The 22,116-nt window shown below is 37.1% G+C and overlaps 1 protein-coding gene and 1 non-coding gene across 5 annotated transcripts in view; both read right to left on the bottom strand.

The window, feature by feature from the left end:
• NR1H4 (nuclear receptor subfamily 1 group H member 4) overlaps positions 1 to 21,488 on the bottom strand; it is an 82,777-nt gene extending 61,289 nt beyond the window's left edge. For 2 of the 4 annotated variants that reach the window (XM_049782820.1, XM_049782821.1), the window contains exon 1: positions 21,367 to 21,488. In XM_049782820.1, coding sequence (XP_049638777.1) covers positions 21,367 to 21,445 — 79 coding nt within the window. In that variant the 5' untranslated portion in view covers positions 21,446 to 21,488. Of the gene's footprint in view, positions 1 to 5,842; positions 5,953 to 21,366 lie in introns of those variants that run through there. The other 2 variants (XM_049782818.1, XM_049782819.1) reach the window with 1 other exon arrangement.
• LOC126023584 (U1 spliceosomal RNA) lies at positions 2,361 to 2,524 on the bottom strand. The gene has a single exon (XR_007500698.1). It is a non-coding gene; the product is annotated as a U1 spliceosomal RNA (small nuclear RNA).
• Positions 21,489 to 22,116: the final 628 nt, after the last annotated feature.

The following is a 22,116-nucleotide window of genomic DNA, read 5'->3' as shown; positions in this document are numbered from 1 at the left end:
TAATAGGTATTAGAATTTAGAGAATTTCTACAATAGTAAAGTAAAATCCATTAATATCAACGGCTTGCTGAAAAGAATGTCTGCAATTGATTCAGAAAACGATTGGAAAATAAAAATTATACAATCTTAGTGCAAAAATCAATTTTCTTTCTTTCATACTCAACTTATCCATATAAAAACAACACCAAATTAGTATATATAAAAGATAAAAGGTTTTGACAATAGACCACAAAGTGGAGAAATATAAAAATATGAAGTTATTTAAGAGAAGATAAAAGAGAAGAAAAATCTTGATTTGTTTACTAAAAATATGTCTAAAATTGCTGAAGTAAATAAGATGAAAAATATTAAAAGTGCATTTAAAGCAATAGCTGCACTTACAGTTACTCTTTTAATTTAGCGTTCAACATATATTATTCCTAATTAATGCCCTGTCTCTCCTTCTACCCCAGTTTCTTTCCACTAATAAGTCAAGTTTGGTAAAACAACTAGCCAGAGGTCAATCAATTAATAACCAAATATTAATTCTATGGACTCCAAGAAAATGTATCTTTACTTTTTACCTCATATTCTAATTCCTAGATCTCTGATCATTCTTGCAATTAAAAAATTTCATAATCAGAAGACACAATGGACCCTCAATTTAAGTTAGGTAATAATAATATATATATACATAAAAATCTCTGGAATAATTTTATTAAAACACAAACATATAAATAATGCTACATAATACATAATATGACTATCAAGAGAGTATAAATATTAGTCAATAATACCTCCATTGCCAAGTAATATCCACTTCTAATTCTTCTCAGTGTTCCTACCCAATCTCCACAGAGTAGAGATGCTAAATATACAAAACACTTACAATAAAAAATCAGCACAGAGGCCATAGCAATAGTATAGCAGTAAGGCATTTGCCTTGCACACGACTGATCCAGTTTTGATTCCCAGCATCCCATATGGTTCCCTGAGCCTACCAGGGGCTATTTCTGAGCACAGCCAGGAGTAACCCCTGAACACAGCCAGATGTGGCCCAAACCCTCCTCCCAAAATCAGCAACAGCCAAAAATAAAGACACTAGAACAACTTCTGCCAACAGCCAAAAATAAAGACACTAGAACAACTTCTGCCATGAGCTGTGAGACCTGGAATAATTGTCCAATACTTTCATTTCATATTTTTATATAAAGTGTAACTATTAGTACCCTTTGATAGGTAGTTTAAATATAACATACAATTTGGTACATTTACTTCTATAATAAGATGTCTACTTTCTAAAGAGCCTGGAAAACAATGACTAACTCTTGGCATTGTAATATACCACTTTCCAGGAAGTGGAGAGGGAGGTGGAGAAAAGAACAGAGTAGGGGTGGCATAATGTTAGTAGTAGAAAGTTGAGAGCATTTTGTTGGTAGTAGTCATTATATATTGATATCATAAACCTTATTAATGTTATTGTAACTACATAAACTATAATAAAACTTTTAAAGATATTGGAAAAATCTTTATTGAATGGTTTTAACTAATAGCAAGTTAGTACTTTAATAGAATATTGGTCTATTTTGATGACAAAAGTTACAGATATTTCTTTCACTTACAAAAGCAGATTGAATGCTTGCTATTTGCCAGACAATTTATACTGGCTCAAAGGATATAATAGTGAAAAGGATAAATAAAAAACAAATAGGAAAGGCCCCAGGTTTTTCTGCAAGTTGTGTTTGTATGATTGGTGTGATGATGGGTGACCAGAGCAGGGAATGTCACGTTGGAACAAAACCAAGAAAACAAAGAATTTTCAGACAGAGAATATGAAATAGGGGCCACAGAGCTTTATATGTTTTCTAAAAATGCAAGTTTATTTCTACTTTAGTAAAATTTAATAGAAATTTATATTCATCTGTTATCTGGAATTGTGGCTATTTTTAGTAGTTTATCAAGGAACAGAATGATTTGGGATCCTTAATATATAACAGAGAATTTCTCATGAGATTTTAGAGCACACCTAGTGGTGCTCAGAGTTTACTCTTGGCTCTCAGGAATCATTCCTGGGATGGCTCAGTAGACAGTATGTGGAATTGAACCCATGTTGACTGTGTGAAAGACAGGTCCTATCCACTGTTCTATGGCTCTAGCTCCCATTTTATTTCTTTATAAGACTCAATGTTTTTATATAATGGATGAAGCTCAGGACTTTAGTTATGTTCACATGTCCTTTTTTCTTTTATAGAACCATTTGAACATTAGAACTAACTTTACCTTTTATTGAAAAGTACCAAAATAGACTATGCACACCCACTAACTGTGAATATAAATTCTACAAATAACAATTATTTTTTTAATTAAATCCTCATTTTTTTCAGGGTAGAGTGCGAACACAGTCCCCCACTACCACAAATTATGCAGTCGAGTTTCCCACATTTGGGGAAATCGCAGGGGTCAGCACATCCAGAGTGCAATGGATAAGCCTCGCCCTGGGGAAACCACCTTCGTGATCATGGTATCTCCCCTGCCAGGTAAGTATGAATTCTCATTTTTTTTTTTTTTTTTTTTGGTTTTTGGGCCACACCTGGCGGTGCTCAGGGGTTACTCCTGGCTGTCTGCTCAGAAATAGCTCCTGGCAGGCACGGGGGACCATATGGGACACTGGGACTCGAACCAAACACCTTTGGTCCTGGATCGGCTGCTTGCAAGGCAAATGCCGCTTTGCTATCTCTCCGGGCCCGAATTCTCATTTCTTAATCCTACCTCTTACCTTTTCATTTAAAACAAAGTGTACACATGATATTCTTTTATCCCCAAAACATCAGTGCATAATAAAATATATTCCAAGACCTATTGAAAATAAAAAAGTCACCTAGTGACAGTGTTTTAAGTGTTCACCTGTATCAGATTTTCCTATACTTTATTTTTATAGAGCTCTCCCCAGCTGTGCTTGGGGGAGAGGCTATTCCCAGTGGTAGATGCCACCACTGAAGGGCTGGTGGGAGCCAAGCAACACCAGGAATCAAAGTCAGGGCCATGTGCGTGCATACAAAGCACATACTTTACCCCTTCGAGCTATTCTCCTGCTCCAATATTGGTTTTATTATTTTTAAAATTGTGCTTATTTTATGTTATTATAGTTTAAGTAATATGGTTTCAATAGTGTTCACTCTTATGGTTTTGATGTAAAGTTACTATATTAAACTTTCACTACCATCAAAGTGTCCAAGACCCTCCAACAATGTCCTATATCACTTTTAGTCTACTTCTTTTCTTCCCACTGTCCTCCTGGGGAGAGTTCCCAGATAGGAATATAGGAATACAGAAATGGACTCTAAGATAGCGTGAGGCCAATGCAAGGAGATCCAAACAAATTCTATTGGGTTGGACAGTCTAGCCTTGAGTGCTTTTTCTAAGGAGTGTCATTTTAGGGAACTTTCTGAGATGACCAGCATATTCTCTACTTACCAATCTAGTAGCCACTCAGCTGCAAAGGGATACTGAATCTTAATATATATAATATTATATATTAAACAAAAGTATAAATTGAAACAAATTTTAAATATTTTGAGTAATTAAATAATTTTAATAATAACTAATTTAAAATAGTCAAACTTCAAAATAATAAATATTATATATGATATAAATAATAATTAATTAAACTTCAAAATGGTAAATAAATCATTTTAAATAATTAAACTTCAAAAATTAAGCAGTCGTGTGTGGCTTGTGATCAACCAACAAATCAGACTGTGCAGGTCTCTGGAGTCACAGACAGAACTAGTGTGCACCCTTATAGAAGAATCAGATTCATCTGGTCACAGCAGCACTTTATCCTCCCCTCACAGATAGTTTCTGAGGAGCCTGAGGTAGGGTTCAGATTTTTTCCAGTTTCCCCATCCTGACAGGCTAAATGTTTTGTGAATGTCTCATGAATGGAAACACTGTCTCTCTGCCTTCCTTATTTCCTAATGCAATGCCATCTTTGTGAAGTAGTTTGCTCTTCTCCAGGCCAGGCTCTTGTGATACTGGTGTTGCTTCCTGATGGGTCAGCTGACCCCCTTATGTGAGAGACCTGCCCAGTGTCTTCAGACAGAACTAATCTCTTCTATCATCTATCTACACCTCCACTGCTGCACTAATCAGAAGCAAGCACAGTCTTTTCTAATAGACAAGTCTGTCGTCCACAATAAACTTGAAGAGTCAGGGAGAAAGGAAGACCCTATTATTGCAAATCAGATTTAACTCACCTATAGCTTGTAGATGTATGAGCTTGGAGAATATACTGAGTTCAAGTTTCTGCTCTTTCCTCTAGACATTGGAATAATAACATCTATATGTGAGGGGCTGCAGCAAAGAGAAGCCAAGTCTATCAATCTAAACTCTGTAGTGCCTGATACCACCATTATTGTGGTGGCTAATCTGTAAATTCTTTAGGGAGTATGTTCTTTTTTTCCTTTTTCCTCATTCTTGGCCCCTTGCACCAAATCTTTTCACTGTGTAAAAATGTTTGCAAAAATAATATAAATAAAAATTTTCTTTTCTGAGCTAATTAATTTCCAGTTCTAAACACGGTGGCTATCACTTTTGAACAACACATGTGGACAAGAAAGTCCATGATTAAAAATTAAGTTCAAAAAATTAATTATTGCACAATCATTCATTTCTCTAATAGCTAGATACTTAAAAGAAAAGATACTGCTGTAAGGAAAAAATAATAAAAATTGTATTACATATCCCAGGTTTTAAGTATAGTCTGGTTCACCTCAACAAAACAACAAAAAAGAAGTATCCCATGCCTCATGCTAAACTCTTCACTCATCCACTTTTTCATAAAGTATCAGGAAAAATCAGCTGAGAAACTTTCAGCACAAAATGTTTCTCAATCTGTTTTTCTCAGCAAAACCCACATTTTGAAATGTGTCTGATATCTGACTCCTATATACTATGTATGAATAACTGAAATGTTTATTCATGAAATAACACTTATTTGCATTACTTGAATATGCTGACATTTTATCTACTTTCATATACTTTATTCTAATTTTTAATGCAAGTCACAAGTCACAGATTCAATTCCATTGACTACTGGGATCTAAGCCTTGTCATTTTGGAAACATTACCTTAAACCCGTGTAATAAAAAACTGTTTCTAGTGTCCGCACATTAGATATGCCTATTTTTTATTGGGGGGGGGGTGGAGAATGGTTCTAATTTTTTGTAATATCCTATCAGAATTTTAAGAAAGCAAACTTATATTTCATCACAAAAATTACTTGTAGGATCTTACAAATCTCAGCTCATGATACCCTATCAGTAAGTTTTGTAAACCACGCTACCTAAAAATTAAACCAAAAAAAGTGCCTGTCATTGAGACAAACAGGAGGTAAGAAGGAAACTGGGAATGTTTGTGGAAAGAAGTTGACACTGGTGATGGGATGGATTGGTGTTGGAACACTGGGTACCTGAAATTCAATCATAAATAACTTGTAAGATCACAGTGCCTAAATGTTTTTATAGTCATTCTTTAATGTTAAAAAATTTTTTTTCTTCAATGATGCGTCATTCCAGTTCCAGTCACTTCAACTCAGTTTTATAGTTCTGACTGAGCCATCTCTGACAAAGGTCTTTTATTCTCACAAACACAAGTACAGCGAGTCAGGTACTTGTCTGGCACATGACAGACCTGTTCAATCCCTGGCACCACATATGATCTCCTGATCCATACCAGGAGTGATCCCCGAGTTCAAAGTCAGGAGCCTTGAGCACTACAAAATAAATTAACTAAAAGACAATTCTCTCACATTTCCTCAGTGCAGTGACAGAAACTCAAGCCAGTAATGAGAACAATGTCCTACCTTTCGAAGGCTTCAAGCTCATCATATCCATGAGAAATCCAGAGGAAGTGTAACTGTTGTGGGGACTAACCTGAATTGGATTTTCTAACTCTTGAAACTGCATTACCATGCTTAGCTTATTCCCAGCAACTGAAAATGAGACTGGGTAAGGAGTGACAGAGGCCAGAGGTTGTATGGTTTACTAATTAACTTCAGTACAGAGAAGAATATTTGTAAATGTTTATGAGAAAAGTCCTCGATGCCAAATTGCCTAGTAAGCTGGAAACCAGTTGCTTAGTAAACATTTAAGGAGCACTTTTCCAGGTGAAGAACATTTAGAGGGTATATTTCTGTTTAGTGGCCTTGAAAGTAGATTTGAGGGTCAAGCGCTATGTTCAAAGGTCTTGAAATTTGTTGCTCTCAGAAGACTTCAGAATGGTATCATTAGATAATGTCAGGAAACATTAAAGCATAGTTTTTAATAAGTGGGAGATAAAGTGGTTAAGGATTCATGCCTAGCATGAATAAAACCAACTTAGGTTTGATTTCTGGTTCCATATGTAAGCACTGCCAGATGCATCCCTGGAAGCCTGTGAACCCTTTTATGTATGGCAACAGAGACTCTAGCACCACTGGGTTGACTTAAGTAATCACCATTGGGCTGACGCTGATACTACACAGGACCTGAGTAACATCGCATCCTTGGGCCCTTGCAATGGTCTGGTTGACCAACAATGTCAATGGAGTTCCTAGGCCTATTTGAGCTCTGCTTGAGAGGCTTCCTCCAAAAAATAATAATAAAGCATAGTGCTGCTTAAGAGTAAATGATTTTGAGCTAGATAATAATACAATGAATAAGATGCTTGCCTTGCAAGCAGCCCACCCAGATATTATCCCTGGCATTCCACATGATCCCCTGAGCCTGCCAGGAATTATTACTGAGAGAAGATCCAGGAATAATACCTGGCTTACTCAGGACTAAGCCCTCCAACAACCAAAAACAAAAAAAAGTGAAAAGTGAATAATTTGAATAGTAATTGATCTATTTATATCCAGTGTAACAGGTAGAACTGTCTACAACAAAAGTTGGTATGTTGAAGTTCTACCCCTATGTTCTGCACCTCAGAATGTAACCTAATTTGGACACAGGGTTTTAGAGTAAGTAAATTAAAATTTTATCCTTATACACAGAGACAGACATGCATAGAGGGAAAACAAGGTTAATAGACACATGGAAAATTCTGTCATCTGCACACCAAGCAGATAGGGCAGGATCAAAATTTCTTACAGGAGATTAAAAGACATTTCTCCAAAGATATGCGGGTAGAATAAGGCAAATTAGTAATATTTATAATTTGATATCACACAATATTAAGACATGCAAATCAAAACAATAAGATCTGATATTACACCTGTCAGAGTGGTTTCTAATTTAAAAAATAATCAGGAGCTGGAGTGATAGCATAGCAGGTAGGGCATTCTTCTTGCACATAACCAATCCAGGTTCAATTCTCATCCCATATGGTTCCCCAAGCCTGCCTGGAATAATTTCTGAACTCAGAGCTAGTAGACACTTGAGCACTTGAGCAGTAGGTACGCCTCAAAAACCAAACAAAACCAAAACAAGCAAACAAAATAAACAGTCATAAACCAAGGTTGGTGGGGATTCATTTAAAAGAGACCTTTTTCACTATTGGTGGGAATATCATCTGGTTCAGTCTCTATGGACACAGTACGGAGATTTCTCAAAATACTGACTTAAAGCTTCCATATGATCCAGAAATTCCACTTATTAGCATCTACCTTCAAAACATTAATTTCCAAAATATGTATACACCTATGCTCATTTCAATGCTAAGTACAACAGGGTATGGAAGTGGTACAAATGTCCAATGACAGGTGAATGTAGGTAGGAAGTGTTTTATATATATACATATATATGTATATATATACATATACACACAATATATACCATTTTTGACTTGGTTTTCTTAAGAAAGTGGAACCAATTATCTAAAAACTTCACTGAGATATTATTATGAAAGATTGGTAAAATGATATTTATAATATACTTAACACAGTTAGTGGCTACCTTCCCATATTTGGCAGTTAAGGTTGTTCAGATTTAGATGCATGTTTTTTGAGTCAGAATAATTTCTATAGCTTATTTTTTGCAAGAGAAGAGTTTTAGAATAAGAATCACATGTCTGGAATTGACCCCAGGAGAAGGCAACCAGACCTCAATTTAACCTTCGACCAGTCTCTCTGCTTCCAGGTGTCTCATTTGTCTGTATTGGCAGATGGTAAAACATAGATAACAACTCCTGCCCTACTTCTCTTTTAGAATAGCCATGAAGGCAAAATGGCATGATAAATATGAAAGTTGTTTTAAAAGGCAAAAGTGATCTATATATATATATATATATATATATATATATATATATATATATATATATATAACATCCAGGCCTAGATAGTACTATAGCCTTTACGAGTTTACATATAGTATCTCATTGGCTTCTAATTTTCTTCCTTTGAGAATGGTACTGTTTATGGGATCCTTTATTTTCTTCCCTATTTTACAGGTTTTCAAAGACAGCCCAGTGACCTTAAGTGACCTAAAGTCACCCAGTTAGTAAGGTATATAGCTAGAACTTTAATTCAAGTCTTCTGATTCAAAATCCTGTGGTTGAAAATCTATTTATTTGATTTGACAACTAAAGCAGATTATTTAGAATTTTTAAATATCCATCAGTACAAGGTGAATGAACAGCAAGGGGTCTACATTACAACAATGTTGTAAGAATCAATTGTTACAAATAAATCACTGACAGTGAGTCAGGCTTTATCCTGAGAAATCTGTTAAATTAGACAATTCACTTGCCCAAAATTAAGCAATGGATTCTTAGGAATTAAACCTAGGGTCATCAGAGCTACCACTGTTATTCTCTAAGCATAAGAGTTTTTCCGCATTGTCATGGCTGTAATGTGATGTTTCTACATCTTGTGCTAGGTTTCATCGAATAAGAGAAGTGTGTGTCTGCTTTGGTCTGTTCTGTAACCACACAGAACCCTCGGGTTCTGTCCTTTGGCCTGGTCTGCTCACCTGAAGGCACGGTTTCCAGGATGAAGTGAAGATTTTTCTTTATTTTTTATTTTAATTATGAGAACAAAGATGCAAAGAAAGAGGACAAGGTAAAGTTACAGTGGAAGGACAATCACCCATAAACAGAATTCTCAGTAGTCCCATTGCTGATATCTTAACTTTGAACTTTCAGCCAAAGAACATTAAGAAAAATAAAACAGAACCCATGTACAATTACTTTGTCCCTCAAGTCCTCAGATTGTAGTACATAATATTTCTTAGCAGCACACAAAGCAATCTAAAGACATAAAACATATGTAACTCCTTAAACATTGAAGGCAAAGTACTTTTTACATTTCCATGCACATGCATATTAGTTTAAGTTAACCTCAAAAGTTTAAGTGTGTTGTTTTTCTTAAGGATTAGAGTCAAAGGAGCATAGTAAAAACGGTGTTAGAGTGGCAATTACTGTTTGCATAGGCCCACCAAAATATGAGGGACATGGCGTAAAAACCTTGGCGTAAATACACGGAGACTCTACCCCTGAAGTTTCCTGGCAAAGACCAACTCTAGGCTCCAGGCAAACTAGTTTGTCCAATCCAGGTCATTGTCTATAGTGCCAATACACTTTTATTTTTCACACAGTCTCTGTTGTTGGTATCATGTTTCTGTATTAAAGATCCTGGAATCTACATATCCTATATTGCAGTTAGGTTGGTGCAGAGTGTCCTCTCGTTTCACCTCACAATTAAAGGCCAATACAGAGAACCCTGTCCTTAAGCAGGTCATTGTTTTTGTCAAGTATTGTGAGTGTTAAGGGAAGTCTCTTTTGAGCAGGTCATGTCAGAGCAGTGGTAGGGTCTTCCCTGGTAGAGGATTGCTTCCAGGTGTTGTTATAAAAAACCTTGGATGTTTTGTAGATAGCTTCCCTGGTTCAGGGGTGAATGGAGGATGCCCATTCTTCTGAGGCCTGTGCCAGGTCATTATATCAATGTTCAGGGTGTAAGGTCCCATTGCACTACAAGATTTGTGTGTTCCAATCTCTATTAGATAAGAACGTATTTGTATGTATAGTATTTTCCCATTTTAATGTGCCTATGCAAACCAGGAACAATGCCACGTGGCGTTTTCGGCGCATATGGGGGCCTTAAGAACAAGTCCAACAATCCCCATGACATGGTTCAATCATAAGCATTAAACTGAGGAACTCTTCCACCAAAATTCCTTACTGAACAACTCACAAAGAGAAGACAAGATAAACAGTGGGTAGAATTGTCACGGTAAAATAATATTTAGAAAGAGTTATAGCTGTTAAAGAAAATACACATAAAATATTCAAAAGACATATGGGTCCATTTTATGTATTTTGAAATAGTTGGGGGTTGTTAAATCCAATGCACGACTTTGGTCTGTGATTAGAACTGTGTAGTACTGAAGTTAAAAAGGGTAAATGTGGGGTACTGATGGTTGAGGGTGAGAGAGTTAAGGAGCAATAATGAGCTTTGTAGGGGTGTGTGAAAGGGCAGAATCTGTTGGGGCAGGAGGTTGGTCTTGGTGCCTAACAAATTAAAGAACTGAGGGTAAAGAGGAAGATAACGAATCCGGATTGGGAGATGAGGGAGTAGAAGGGACTCTGTGTGGAGGAGGGGAAATATATCAGAGGGGATATATACATTGTATAGATGACTTGTTTATAGATTCCGCTTGGTAGTCAGAGAGGACCACTGTATAGGAAGTCATGTCTACACATACACTGATTTTAGAGATCTATTTGAATATTATCCTCCAAATCTAGGGAATTCCATTTCTTTTCCTAAAAACAGTCGAGAATTAAGAATATTTTTGGGTGTTGTTAAAAAGTATATATGTCGCGCGGGAGCTTTTGAAAATGAATAATAGTAAGAAGAAAACTCCTGAATGGGGTCCAGTCTGGCGTGGGGGATCTCAGTCCCCTGGAGTAAATGGTCAGCCTAGGGGGCCTATGGCTAGCTGTCCTGTCCAGAGCCCCCAACATACCAGCTGAAGAGAAACAGAAGAACTGGCATGTGGAGTCTTCCAAGCACAGCCCTGCCTCTGTAGTTTGTGGATGCATATGGAGGAATTTATCCCCCCTCTCCCCAGGGCCCAATTAACCAAGCATGGCCTGAAGACTCACCTGGTGTGGGGGAATCTCAGTCCCCTGGACTAAGTGGTCAGCCCAGGAGGCCTATGGCTAGCTGTCCTGCCCAGAGCCCCCAACATACCAGTTGAAGATACCCAGAAGTCCTGGCATGTTGAGTCTTCTGAACCCAGCCCAGAAAATCTTTTATTTCTTTTTTTTAATTTATTTTAATTTAATTTAATTTATGCATCACACAGTTGACATAGTTGATCATAGTGCATTTGTTTCCAAATAAGTAAAAACAGTTATTTAAAAAAATAGAAAGAAAAAATAATGGAAGAAATGAGAATAAAAGAAAAAGTACAGTAACAAGTGCAATTGTGAAAATTATTGTATCACCAATGAAGTTATTAATATAATGGCTTGCTAAGGTCTTATTGATATATGTCAAGTCTGTTAAATTGGGGGTGTTCCTTTAGGGATTATAGCGTCAAACAAATGAAGTTGTCCAGAAATTCAAAGCTAGAGAGCTACAAATTCTAAGGGCATATCTCAACTGCAAGGTCTCCTGAAAGAAGAACCAGTTTGAACGAGGCAACTGCATTGTGATGTGGTTACAGCTGTCAAGCTTCCCCAGAAGAAGGAAGATATGGGGAAGGTGACTGCACTCTCTCCCAAAAAAAGCCCTGTGATATCAGTTCAACAATCAGTGTACCTGAAATGTGGTCCGATCAGCATCCTTGCAGGGAATCAAAGAGGGTCAGTGATGAGGCAAGCCATTAGGAAAATGATGATTCTGGGTGATGGAAGCAGCAATCATGGTTTCATCAGGTTAGGGGTTTTGCTCACTCTCCTCTCCTAAGATGGCCAGCCTTGTGCTAAATGAGCCAGTGTAGTCATTATCTTTCATGGCTCAATTTGCATTTCATGAGAGAAAAAAGTGAGTCTATAGAGCTAACTTAGTTCAAACATAGGAACTGCAATGCCATGCTTGTTGCCTCCATCACCTAGAATTACCATTTCCCTGATAGCTTGCCTTATCACTGGCCCTCTTTGATTACCTGCTGGACGCAGAACTGACCACACTTTAGGTGTGCTGGTTGTTGGGGGCTGATATCTCAAGGGCTCTTTGTTGGAGCAAGAGCAGGCATCCTCCTCAATAACTTCTTTTTTCTGGGAAAGCCTGGCAGCTGTAACCACACCCACAAATGCAGCCGCCATGTTCAAACTGGGCCAGCACTATAACAGAAAATCTTAACATGATAGCCATGATGCAGAAGATAATCAAGAAATGAAGCACTCTCCATTGTCATTCACACTTTTCTCTCTCTCTCTCTTTTTTTTTTGCCGTGAATATACACATTTGTTAGTTGATTTTATGCTCATCTTTTCTGAGCGTGGATATCTGAGTGCTCCTTAGCTCTGTTTCTCATCCTGTGTGGTTGAGAACAGGCTGGGGTGGTAATGGACGCACCCATCAGAGACTAACTAGTCTAGATCTTTTTCCTCATTTGTCTTGTTCAACTTCTATATGCTATTCAAAAGAAGCAACAATTATGGGGGGCCTAAAGGGAATTGTCAGCCAACACTTTTTTTTTTCTTCTCCCATTTTTTAAATTAAATTGTCTTGAAATAGTTAAAAGGTTGTTGATAGGTGCCAGAGTGATAGCACAGCAGGTAGGATATTTGTCTTGCACGTGGCTGACCCAGGACTGACCAGAATTTGATTCCTGGTATTCCACATGGTCCTCCGACCTCCCAGGAGCAATTTCTGAGTGCAGTTCCAGGAGTACCCCTGAGCACTGCTGGGTGTGACCCCAAAACAAAAAAATTTTAATACAGGGGCCGAAGTGTTAACACAGAGGGTAGGGCAGGTGTCGGCAACCTGCGGCTCCGGAGCCGCATGCGGCTCTTTTGAAGGCTTGCCGCGGCTCCGGAGCCGATGTCAGAAAAAAAAAATACTGCTTTAATCTCAGCTCCGCTTCTCTCCGCTATATCTATAGCAGTGAGGCGGAGCTGAGGAGCGGAGCCAATGGAGGCAGCCGTACCTGGTGACGTATATAGCATTAAGGTAAGAAACAATATATGCAGTGTTATATTTGTTTTAAATGTTGCAATGGTTTTGCGGCTCCCAGTTTCCTTCGGAAACGGGTCCAAGTGGCTCTTTATGTCTGAAAGGTTGCAGACCCCTGGGGTAGGGTGTTGGCCTTGCATGCAGCCAACCCAGGTTCAATCCCTGGCATCCCATATGGTCCCACAGTCCTCCAGGAGTAATTACTTAGCACAGAAATCTGTGTAGAGATGTAAATAAGAAACAGTGGGAAGGGACTGAGTAAATAGCTCAGGAGTCAGAGTACCTGCAGAAAGACTCAAATTTGATGCCCTGTACCCCAATGGCCTCCCAAGTACCATCAGTCATTGGTCCCCCTAAGTATACCAGTGGTAAACTTGTTGATCCTCAGCATCACCAGCCCAAGCAATGAAGCATACATAGAACTACAGTATCATTTGGAGTGGCCCCATGAGCACCATTTTGGAAGACCCTGGCCCCTTCAAGAAATTGTGGATATATACATTTAAATTTAAATAAAGATAATTTTCTTTTTTGTGTCAGTTTCAGTCACTGGTCTCTCTCAATCTCTTAAATACTTCATTTTGTTTTATCCATCAATTCAGACCTATATTCATCTGTGCCAACTTCTGAAAATTTTAGGTATTCTTCATGGAAATACACCTAAAATAAAATATCAACCCTATTTCACGAAGTTATGTCTTAAAATCTTAAATTGTATTTTAAAATACCTGGCTAATTTTGTAGTGTTTGGAAGATTTTTTTAACCAGAAGGCATAGGCAAAAAAAACAAATCCTAAAATAATGTCTTCTAGTAAAAAATAAAACTATCAGAGCCAATGAGCATAAAGAGCTAGGACAAATATAAAGTAATGAGAAATTGATAATATAAAAGGAATATGTTAGTTACAACTTTAGCCGGTCAAGGTCCCATTCAGAAGGAGGATTCAGGCAGACTATTAAGTGTAGTAGTAGTAGTAGTAGTAGTAGTAGTAGTAGTAGTAGTAGTAGTAGTAGTAGTAGTAGAAATAATAAAAATATGGTTTCCAGAGCTGTTGTCTGAAATGCTGTAATGCCAAGTTGAGGCAAAGCATGTTTCATTCTTTGGGGCATCCATAAACTTATTTGCATACTGTTGGATTTTTGGCTACTTGAAAATTCTTTGCATTCAACAATGTTCAAATAACAGAAATTGCTTCTTTAATAAGTAGAGTGGGTGTTCAATTATTTCAACAATTTAAGTTGATACAAATACATTTCAAACTCTAGATTGATTGTAATGTTTTTGCTACCTTGAAGTTTATGGACCTCTTTCCCACAAGGCCCATTTAATCCTCCCAACCAGCTATGAAGTGTCAGTACTATTCGCATTTCACTGGGGAGAAAGCAGATGCTCAGAACTTCAATTACCTCCAAGATTTTCCATTTTATTGCTAATTTCTACTGACATTCAGTGTGCTTTTTCCCAAAGTCAATTAGAAGATGAGTTATGAGAGCACAAAACTATTACTTTCTCTGATTTATATTCTATGACTAGCATGCTTTTAAATGTACTTAGTTTTTAAAATACTTTGATTTATGTTTTGCATTTTTTTATTTTTTTATTTTTGGGCACACCTGGCCGAGCTCATGGTTACTCCTGGCTCTGCACTCAGAAATTACTCCTTGCAGGCTTGGGGGGCTATATGGGATGAGAGGGATTATCTGGGATTCAACCCACGTCTACCACATGCAAGGCAAATGCCCTACCCTCTGTGCTATGTCTCCAGCTCCCCTCTTCTTGCATTCTTAACCACAATTTGTTGAGGTATACCTTTATCTTAATTAACTTGCCACCTTTTACTACTTTACTATTTTAAATAATGAAAAGCCTCGGACTTTGTAATGATTACCTTTTATTATGCACTAATTGCATAAGGACCCTACTTTTCTCATTAATCAGAGAAACCGTTTTAATTCAGTAAATTATTTTTTTGACTAACTTTTTGGCTTGCAGGATCTCCCAAAGAAAGCAGATGTATGTCTACAAGAGTACTGTCTACCAGGTAGGATGGAATTACCAACTGGATAGATTTCTGGCTGCCTGGATTTTTTAGGGAGGTGTTGCAGCAGAATAAATTAAAGCATCTCACCAAGTGATCCTAACTCCATATCTACCCTTCCCTTCTATCCAAGTTTAATTCCTTGTTTGCTAGAAGAATCAGACTAAGAAAAGACCAAAGAGCAAATTCACATTTCCCCATTCCCACCATAAATCTTAGCCTCACAAGAAGTTATTTCTTCTGTGAGGCAAACTCCCTCCTCCATTCTGGTAAGATTGTCACCTTCTTTGGTCCACAGCTCCTTTTAGCAAAAGTGATAACAGATGATCCTCTATAAATTCAGACTTACCTCACGCTGACAATTCATCATATTTTTACTTTCTCTATAGAAATTCTTCCCTACCACACTGAGAATCTACTGAGAGTACAAAAGCACAGTGCAGAAAGGCAGGAAAGTTCTTGTCCCCAGGGACTACTCTTAATCAATGGGATCCAGAGTTCAGTTAGTAACTGTTAGTCCCAACTCCCTCAGCACACAATTGTTTATACTACCCAGTACTGTCAAGTTTCCCTTGCCTGGAGCAGTGACTTGCTCACCCATCTCATCATGTATTTTTCTCCTTCAGTTTATCTTCACCCTGACTCTTCTGCCCCTAACATACTTTCAGATCTAAGCTGCCTTCATACAACAACCCCCTTAAGTAAAACATTAGAGAAAGTGAGGCCTATAGCTCACTCTACAAGAAGCTAAGAGATTCACTCAAGAAGTTACTGTGTCTCCAGTGTTCATTAGTAAATGTCCAGCAGTATTTGTTGAATGGTTTGTGCTTTACCTTTCAATGTCTTAATGTTGGGACCTAATTATGATCCTTATAGTAACCTATAGACAAGGGTAGGGACCATGCCTGAACCACACCATTGGTCATTTCACATGTCACTTGAGTACCACTGAGTCCAAGCCACCACTTCTTGACAAAGCAAACTGTTTTGGATTCAAATGTTAAAACTTAGGCCCCTAGCATTTTCAGCCTATTAATCTCTTTAATACTAATGCTGATTATTAGAAATGTAGATATAAAACAAATATTTAGAATTAGTTAAATTTAAAAAGAAGACAAAGCCCCTGTAAATGCAGTTAAGACATTGGGATTTTGCTTTTGGTATTTTCCCCACTTAGAATTTTCTTGACTCCTACTCTACTCCCAGCCTCCCGCCACCGCCACCATTTTTGTTGTAAACCAGGGACGCTGGAACTTCATAAGCTTTGCCACTAGCTTTATCACTAGACTTCATCTTTGACTACTCTCAGCTTCTTATATTTTGGTCTCACCTTAATTATCAGCTCTCCAGAAGCTTTCTTTTTGTTTGTTTTTTTGTTTTGTTTTGTTTTGTTTTTGAGTCAAACCCAGCATCACTCTGGGGTTACTCCTGGCTCTGTGCTCAGGGGATTCTGGGATTCGAACCACGGTCTGTCCTGAATCAGCTCTGTGCAAGGTAAACACCCTACCACTGTGTTGTCAGGTCCTCGAGAAGCTTTCTATACCTGTTGAAAGCCCATTCTTCCAGTTAGTATGACATCGCCTTGCTTTGTTTTCATAATCTGATATTATTTTATCTATTTTCTATTATACTAAGGCCTTAATCATATTTTCTGTTCTATTCCAATACATGACTTATAATTAGGTGTTCAACATTTGGATGGAAGAAATGATAGCTATTCATATAATATTCCAGGAACTTTATTTGCTTTCGTAACAACATTTCATCCAGTTAGACCTCTGAAAAAGAATTCAGCTCTCCAACTAATTGAACCCAGAAGTTAAAACTGAGATTAACCCTTTTTTTTCCTCCAGTCTGCATTTGACCCCAAACAAGAACAAATAGAAAATTGGGAAGCAGAAGGAATGAAATGCCACCAGGCTTCTACTTCTTCTCTTTATGGTCAGCTTCTGCTAGAGACTACTGCTCAGCAATATGAATCTAGGGTCTGTTGACACAATCTTCATCTGACAATGCTTCAGCTCTTCCTGTTTTGTTAATCTCTCTGGGACCTGCCTACACCTTGCTTGGCTTCCCAGCAATTTCATTGCCCATGTAACCATATTTTTGGTGTAGAGTTCCCAGAGGAAGTTCTGTTTCTTGGTCAGGTTTGAAATAATAGGAATTTTTAAAAATATCTTTATTTAAGAACCATGATTACAAACATCTTTGTAATTGAGTTTTAGTCATAAAAAAGAATACCCCCCTTTACCAGTGCAACCTTCCCACCACCAGTAACCCCTTCCACCTCCTCCCCCACCCCCTGCCTGTATTCGAGATAGGCATTCTATTTCTATAACTCACTATCATTGTCATGATAGTTGTTAGTGTAGCAATTTCTCTAACTGCACCACCACTCTTTGTGGTAAGCTTCATAACATGTCTGGTCCTTCCAGCCCTCATCTCTATTGTCTCTGGGTATTATTACAATACTGTCTTTTATTTTTCTTAAATCCCACAGATGAGTGAGACTATTTTATGTCTATCTCTCTCCCTATGACTTATTTCACTCAGCATAATAGTTTCCGTATCCATCCATGTAGAGGAAAATTTCATGACTTAATTTTTCTGATGGCTGCATAGTATTCCACTGTGTATATCTACCACAATAAAACTGAGGTTAATCATTATCCTGACATATTTGCTTAAAGTGACTAACTTCCTAAGAAATATTTGATAATTTTCTACCCCATTATAAGTAAAATCTGAATGAATTTATTTCATAACTATGACACCAAAGCTCAAATTGGAGATGTTAGCATGCAATGTTAAGTTCAAAGCAGGAAAGGAATTTTTTTAGATTTAAGTTCATGAACAAAGCTCAACTGTACTCGAGACAGTCTACTTGTGGAACTCAGGGAGATCCAGTGTAGTTCCAGGGATCAAAACCTGGTAAGCTGCATGAAAGGCAAATACCCTAATTCTTGAACTATCTTTCTCACCCGAAAAGGGAGTTATTATAAGGGAAAAAGTCTTTGGTGAATATTCTTCACTTATATGTGCCTATCATTATAATTATGTTGTAGTTCTGATGAATAGAGCAAAATATGTAATGATACTGTCACATATATAATAAATGTAGATTTTTTTTTTTTTGGTTTTTGGGTCACACCCGGCAGTGCTCAGGGGTTACTCCTGGCTCTATGCTCAGAAATTGTTCCTGGCAATTAGGAGACCATATGGGATGCCAGGATTCAAACTACTGTCCTCTGCATTCAAGGCAAACGCCCTACCTCCATGCCATTTCTCCGGCCCCAGATATAGATATTTTTAAAAAAGAATCCTACTCAACTGAGTGTAAGTAAAGATAAACCAGTGTGATTAAATTAAATTAAGGAGCTTCTGTACCTCAAAGAAATGATGACTAGGATACAAGGACTGTCCATGGATAGGGAGAAATTGTTTGCTGATCAATCATCTGAAATTGGGCTAATATCAAAGATATAAAAATTACTGGTAGAACTTTATTAGAAAAAGCATCCAACCTTTTCAGAAAATGGGGAGAAGATATAAACAGAATTTCCTCATAGAAAAAAATACAAATGGCCAAAATAAACAAAATATTCTGCATCATTTATCTTTAAAAGATAAAAAATCAAAGCAACAATGAAATTATCATAACATACCACAGAGATTGGCACACATCAAAAAGAACAACCAATGCTGCCTCAGATGTGTGGAGGAAGAGATTCTCATTCACTGCTGGTGAGAATGCAGACTAGTTCAGCCTTTATAGGAAAAAATATGAACATTCCTCAGAAATGAAAGCAATTGAGCTTCCATTTGACCCAGCAACTCTACTTCTTAGGACATATATTAAGGGCCCAAAAATAAAAAAGGGAAATATATTTGCACCCTTATGCTTCTTGCAGTACTGTCCACAATAACTAAAATCTGGAAACAACTCAAGTGTCCAAGAATAGATCACTGGATAAAGAAACTATGACACATATACACAATGGAATATCATTTGGCCATAAGAAAAGATAATGTCATGCAATTCGCTGCTTCATAGAGATGCCTGGAGACTATCATGCTGAGTGAAGTTAGTCAAAGGAAGGGACACCAACACAGAATGATCTCTCTCATGTAAGAATATAAAGAAACATGATGGTAGAATAATGGCTACTCAAAGACAATGGAAACAAAGAGCATGAGAACTGATAGGAAACATGCTACTTAATGGGGCTGAGGAAGAGGATGGGATAGGGGCAGGAAATGCCTTTGGGGGAGGAAAGCATTCAACCAGGATGAGTAGGTTATATTGAAAGCTGGTAAAGTGTCATGTACAAAACCCTATCAGAAACAGTACTGTAAACCACAGTGTAAAAATTTATACAGATACTCCTCACTTAACAACTTACCTGTTTAGCGACTGCTTGCACTTAGGACCATCTCTTCACCCATTATTTTATTATTTTATTTTATTTTAATATCCTTTTTCCATCTTGTACACTCTACAGTACAGCACTGTGGTTTTTGGTGCTTTAATGTACCTACTTTACTAACTTTATATTCTGTAGAACATTGCAGTACTGTGTGTAAATTATACAACTTATGCGAATTAAAACAAGTGGAAGTTTTCAGTTTGATCTTTCTCATTATTTTACTTATTCAGAATACTGTATTGTCAAGTACTATGCATATACTGTACTACTGTATACAATACATGCAGTTCCTCACTTAACGACCGATTCGCTTAAGACCAAGGAGTTGAAACAGAATTTGTTTGTTAATCGAGGAGTACTTGTATTAAGAAAAGTGAGTCTCTTAGAAGCAGACAGGTGGGAAGCAAATGGGGTGGGGGCATTGGTGGAGGTAAGTGGACACTGAAGGAATTGGTGTTGAAACATTGCATACCTAAAACCCAGTCATGAATAACTGTGATTTTATGGTGACTATATAGATTAAGATAAATAAAATAAAATGAAAATAATCTATAGAGGTATATAATTAAGCAAATAATTAAGTGATCCAACAGAAAGGTAAACCCTCCTAATTTACTTGACAGTGTCCACAAGAAAAGCCTTGCTGTTAAAATAAGATGTGGCAATTCTATTAGATAATTGGCATTTCATCAGCAATGACTGCTGCTTTTGGTCACTCAGAAAGCTATTGATAAGCTTCTCTTTTTCCACAAAATCTCTCTACTTTTTTCTGCCTATTATTTATTTTACTTACTATTTACCAAGTACATAGTAGGACCAATAAAATATAATTGCTGACCTTAAATCCCCTGACATTGTGGGTTTGGTGCACGTAGAACATTAAAGAGGTACCACAAACAATAATCTCTCCCCGGGAATGTTCTGGTAAACCATCACACATCAAGGAGTTAGTGATTGGTAGATTATAGCATAAAAATGAACCAAACTCTCCCAGGGACATCTGCAACCAAGCAGAAACATAGACTTTCACTCACTGAATCTTGTGATTCCAAATGTTTGCTTCTTCACTGTCTTAGTCTACCATATTCCAAATACTAATCCAGAGTGAAAGATGTTTCTATAATGGTTCTTATGCAAAAGAAAAATGCTTTTAAGAGTGACAGAAAACTTCCTTATCCTGTCCAAAATATTGCCCCTGCTGACTCATAGCCAAAGTTTTCAATTAAAATGCTTTATAACAAGATGTTTTTCCGAAATGCATAAATTATATCGGCATATTAATTTATGATATCACCCAGTTACAGTTCTACAGAAAATAATTTGTACAATTTGTACAAAATCTAGTTCAAGTGTTTATCCTGACAGGGTGCCCTAAGTCCCCCAGGAACAGAGGAATCAGATAAAGGAAACCTATAGCAGAGCTATATAATCTTAGAAACTTCACCCTTTAATAGGTATAATATTAAGCCATAAGATTCATGATTCCATAGTTTAGTACATGCTATTATAATACAAGGATTAGCTCTATAGCAGGAATTTATTTTTATTCCCAGATCTGATAATTATCTATGGCCTTGAACAAGTCACAAAGCTCTCCAAGTCTTGCAGTACTTGTCTATAAAAAAAAAAAAAGACCAGTAGGTTCAACAAATCCAAGGTCCAAACTGCCACTAAGCTTGCAAAGTAGCTAACATTTATCAAACACTTGGAAGGAAGAAAAATGTTTTCTTCAGTTGGCTTCACATTGTAGGTTTTCCCCTCATATATTTTCCAGATGAAATATGATTTTGCTTTTATCCAAATGAACTTGTCAACTTACCAAATAAATTGTCAGAAAGAGAAAATTCATCTGTGGCTGGTAAGTGGGAGTGTTCAATGAGATTCATTTTGGATCCCATCCAAGCTTTTCTATTTGCAAATGCACTTTTACCTTGGGTGTCATCAAAAGAAAAACTCTAGGAGGCAAATAAAATAGAGGGAATGAGGAGGTGAATAATAGAAAGGTGAGTCAAAGCTAACTTACAAAAACGATTTCATTTGGAAACATTTTCCCATGGCATTTCTTTACATAAGTGTCCTTAACCTTTATCATTTTACACCTCTATTATACTTACAAATGTCCTAGGTAAATGCTTTTAGAAGAGATATTTTCTAATTATCTGGGGAAGCATCATTTACTTTTATTTAAGTAGTAGCATTTAGTGGGCTGGAAGTGGAACCCAGCTGGAGGAGGAGATAGAAACCTTGCTTTGCATTTGTGAGGTTTGAGATATGTCTTGCAGAACAAATAGTTTGTTGTTTTTGCATTTGGAAGATTTAGGCAAAATCTGATGATATTTTGGTTATGTTTTTATTTATTTTACATGCAGAAAAAAGGAAATAAATAGGAAGGTATTGATACATAACAAATAAGCTAGGAAGAGAAAAACATAGATAACTAAGGCAAAAGAATTTAAAAAGCACCACAAAAAAGAACTAATAGAAAAAAAAGAAAAAGGTGGTTACCTGGGAAGAAAAGAAAAAGAGGCTGGAAGAGGAGGCAGTTTACCAGTATGAAACACTAGAATTA

The sequence above is a fragment of the Suncus etruscus genome, chromosome 11, assembly GCF_024139225.1.
Source record: "Suncus etruscus isolate mSunEtr1 chromosome 11, mSunEtr1.pri.cur, whole genome shotgun sequence".
In the NCBI taxonomy this organism is placed as follows: domain Eukaryota; kingdom Metazoa; phylum Chordata; class Mammalia; order Eulipotyphla; family Soricidae; genus Suncus; species Suncus etruscus.
This window is presented reverse-complemented; position numbering and strand designations above follow the sequence as displayed.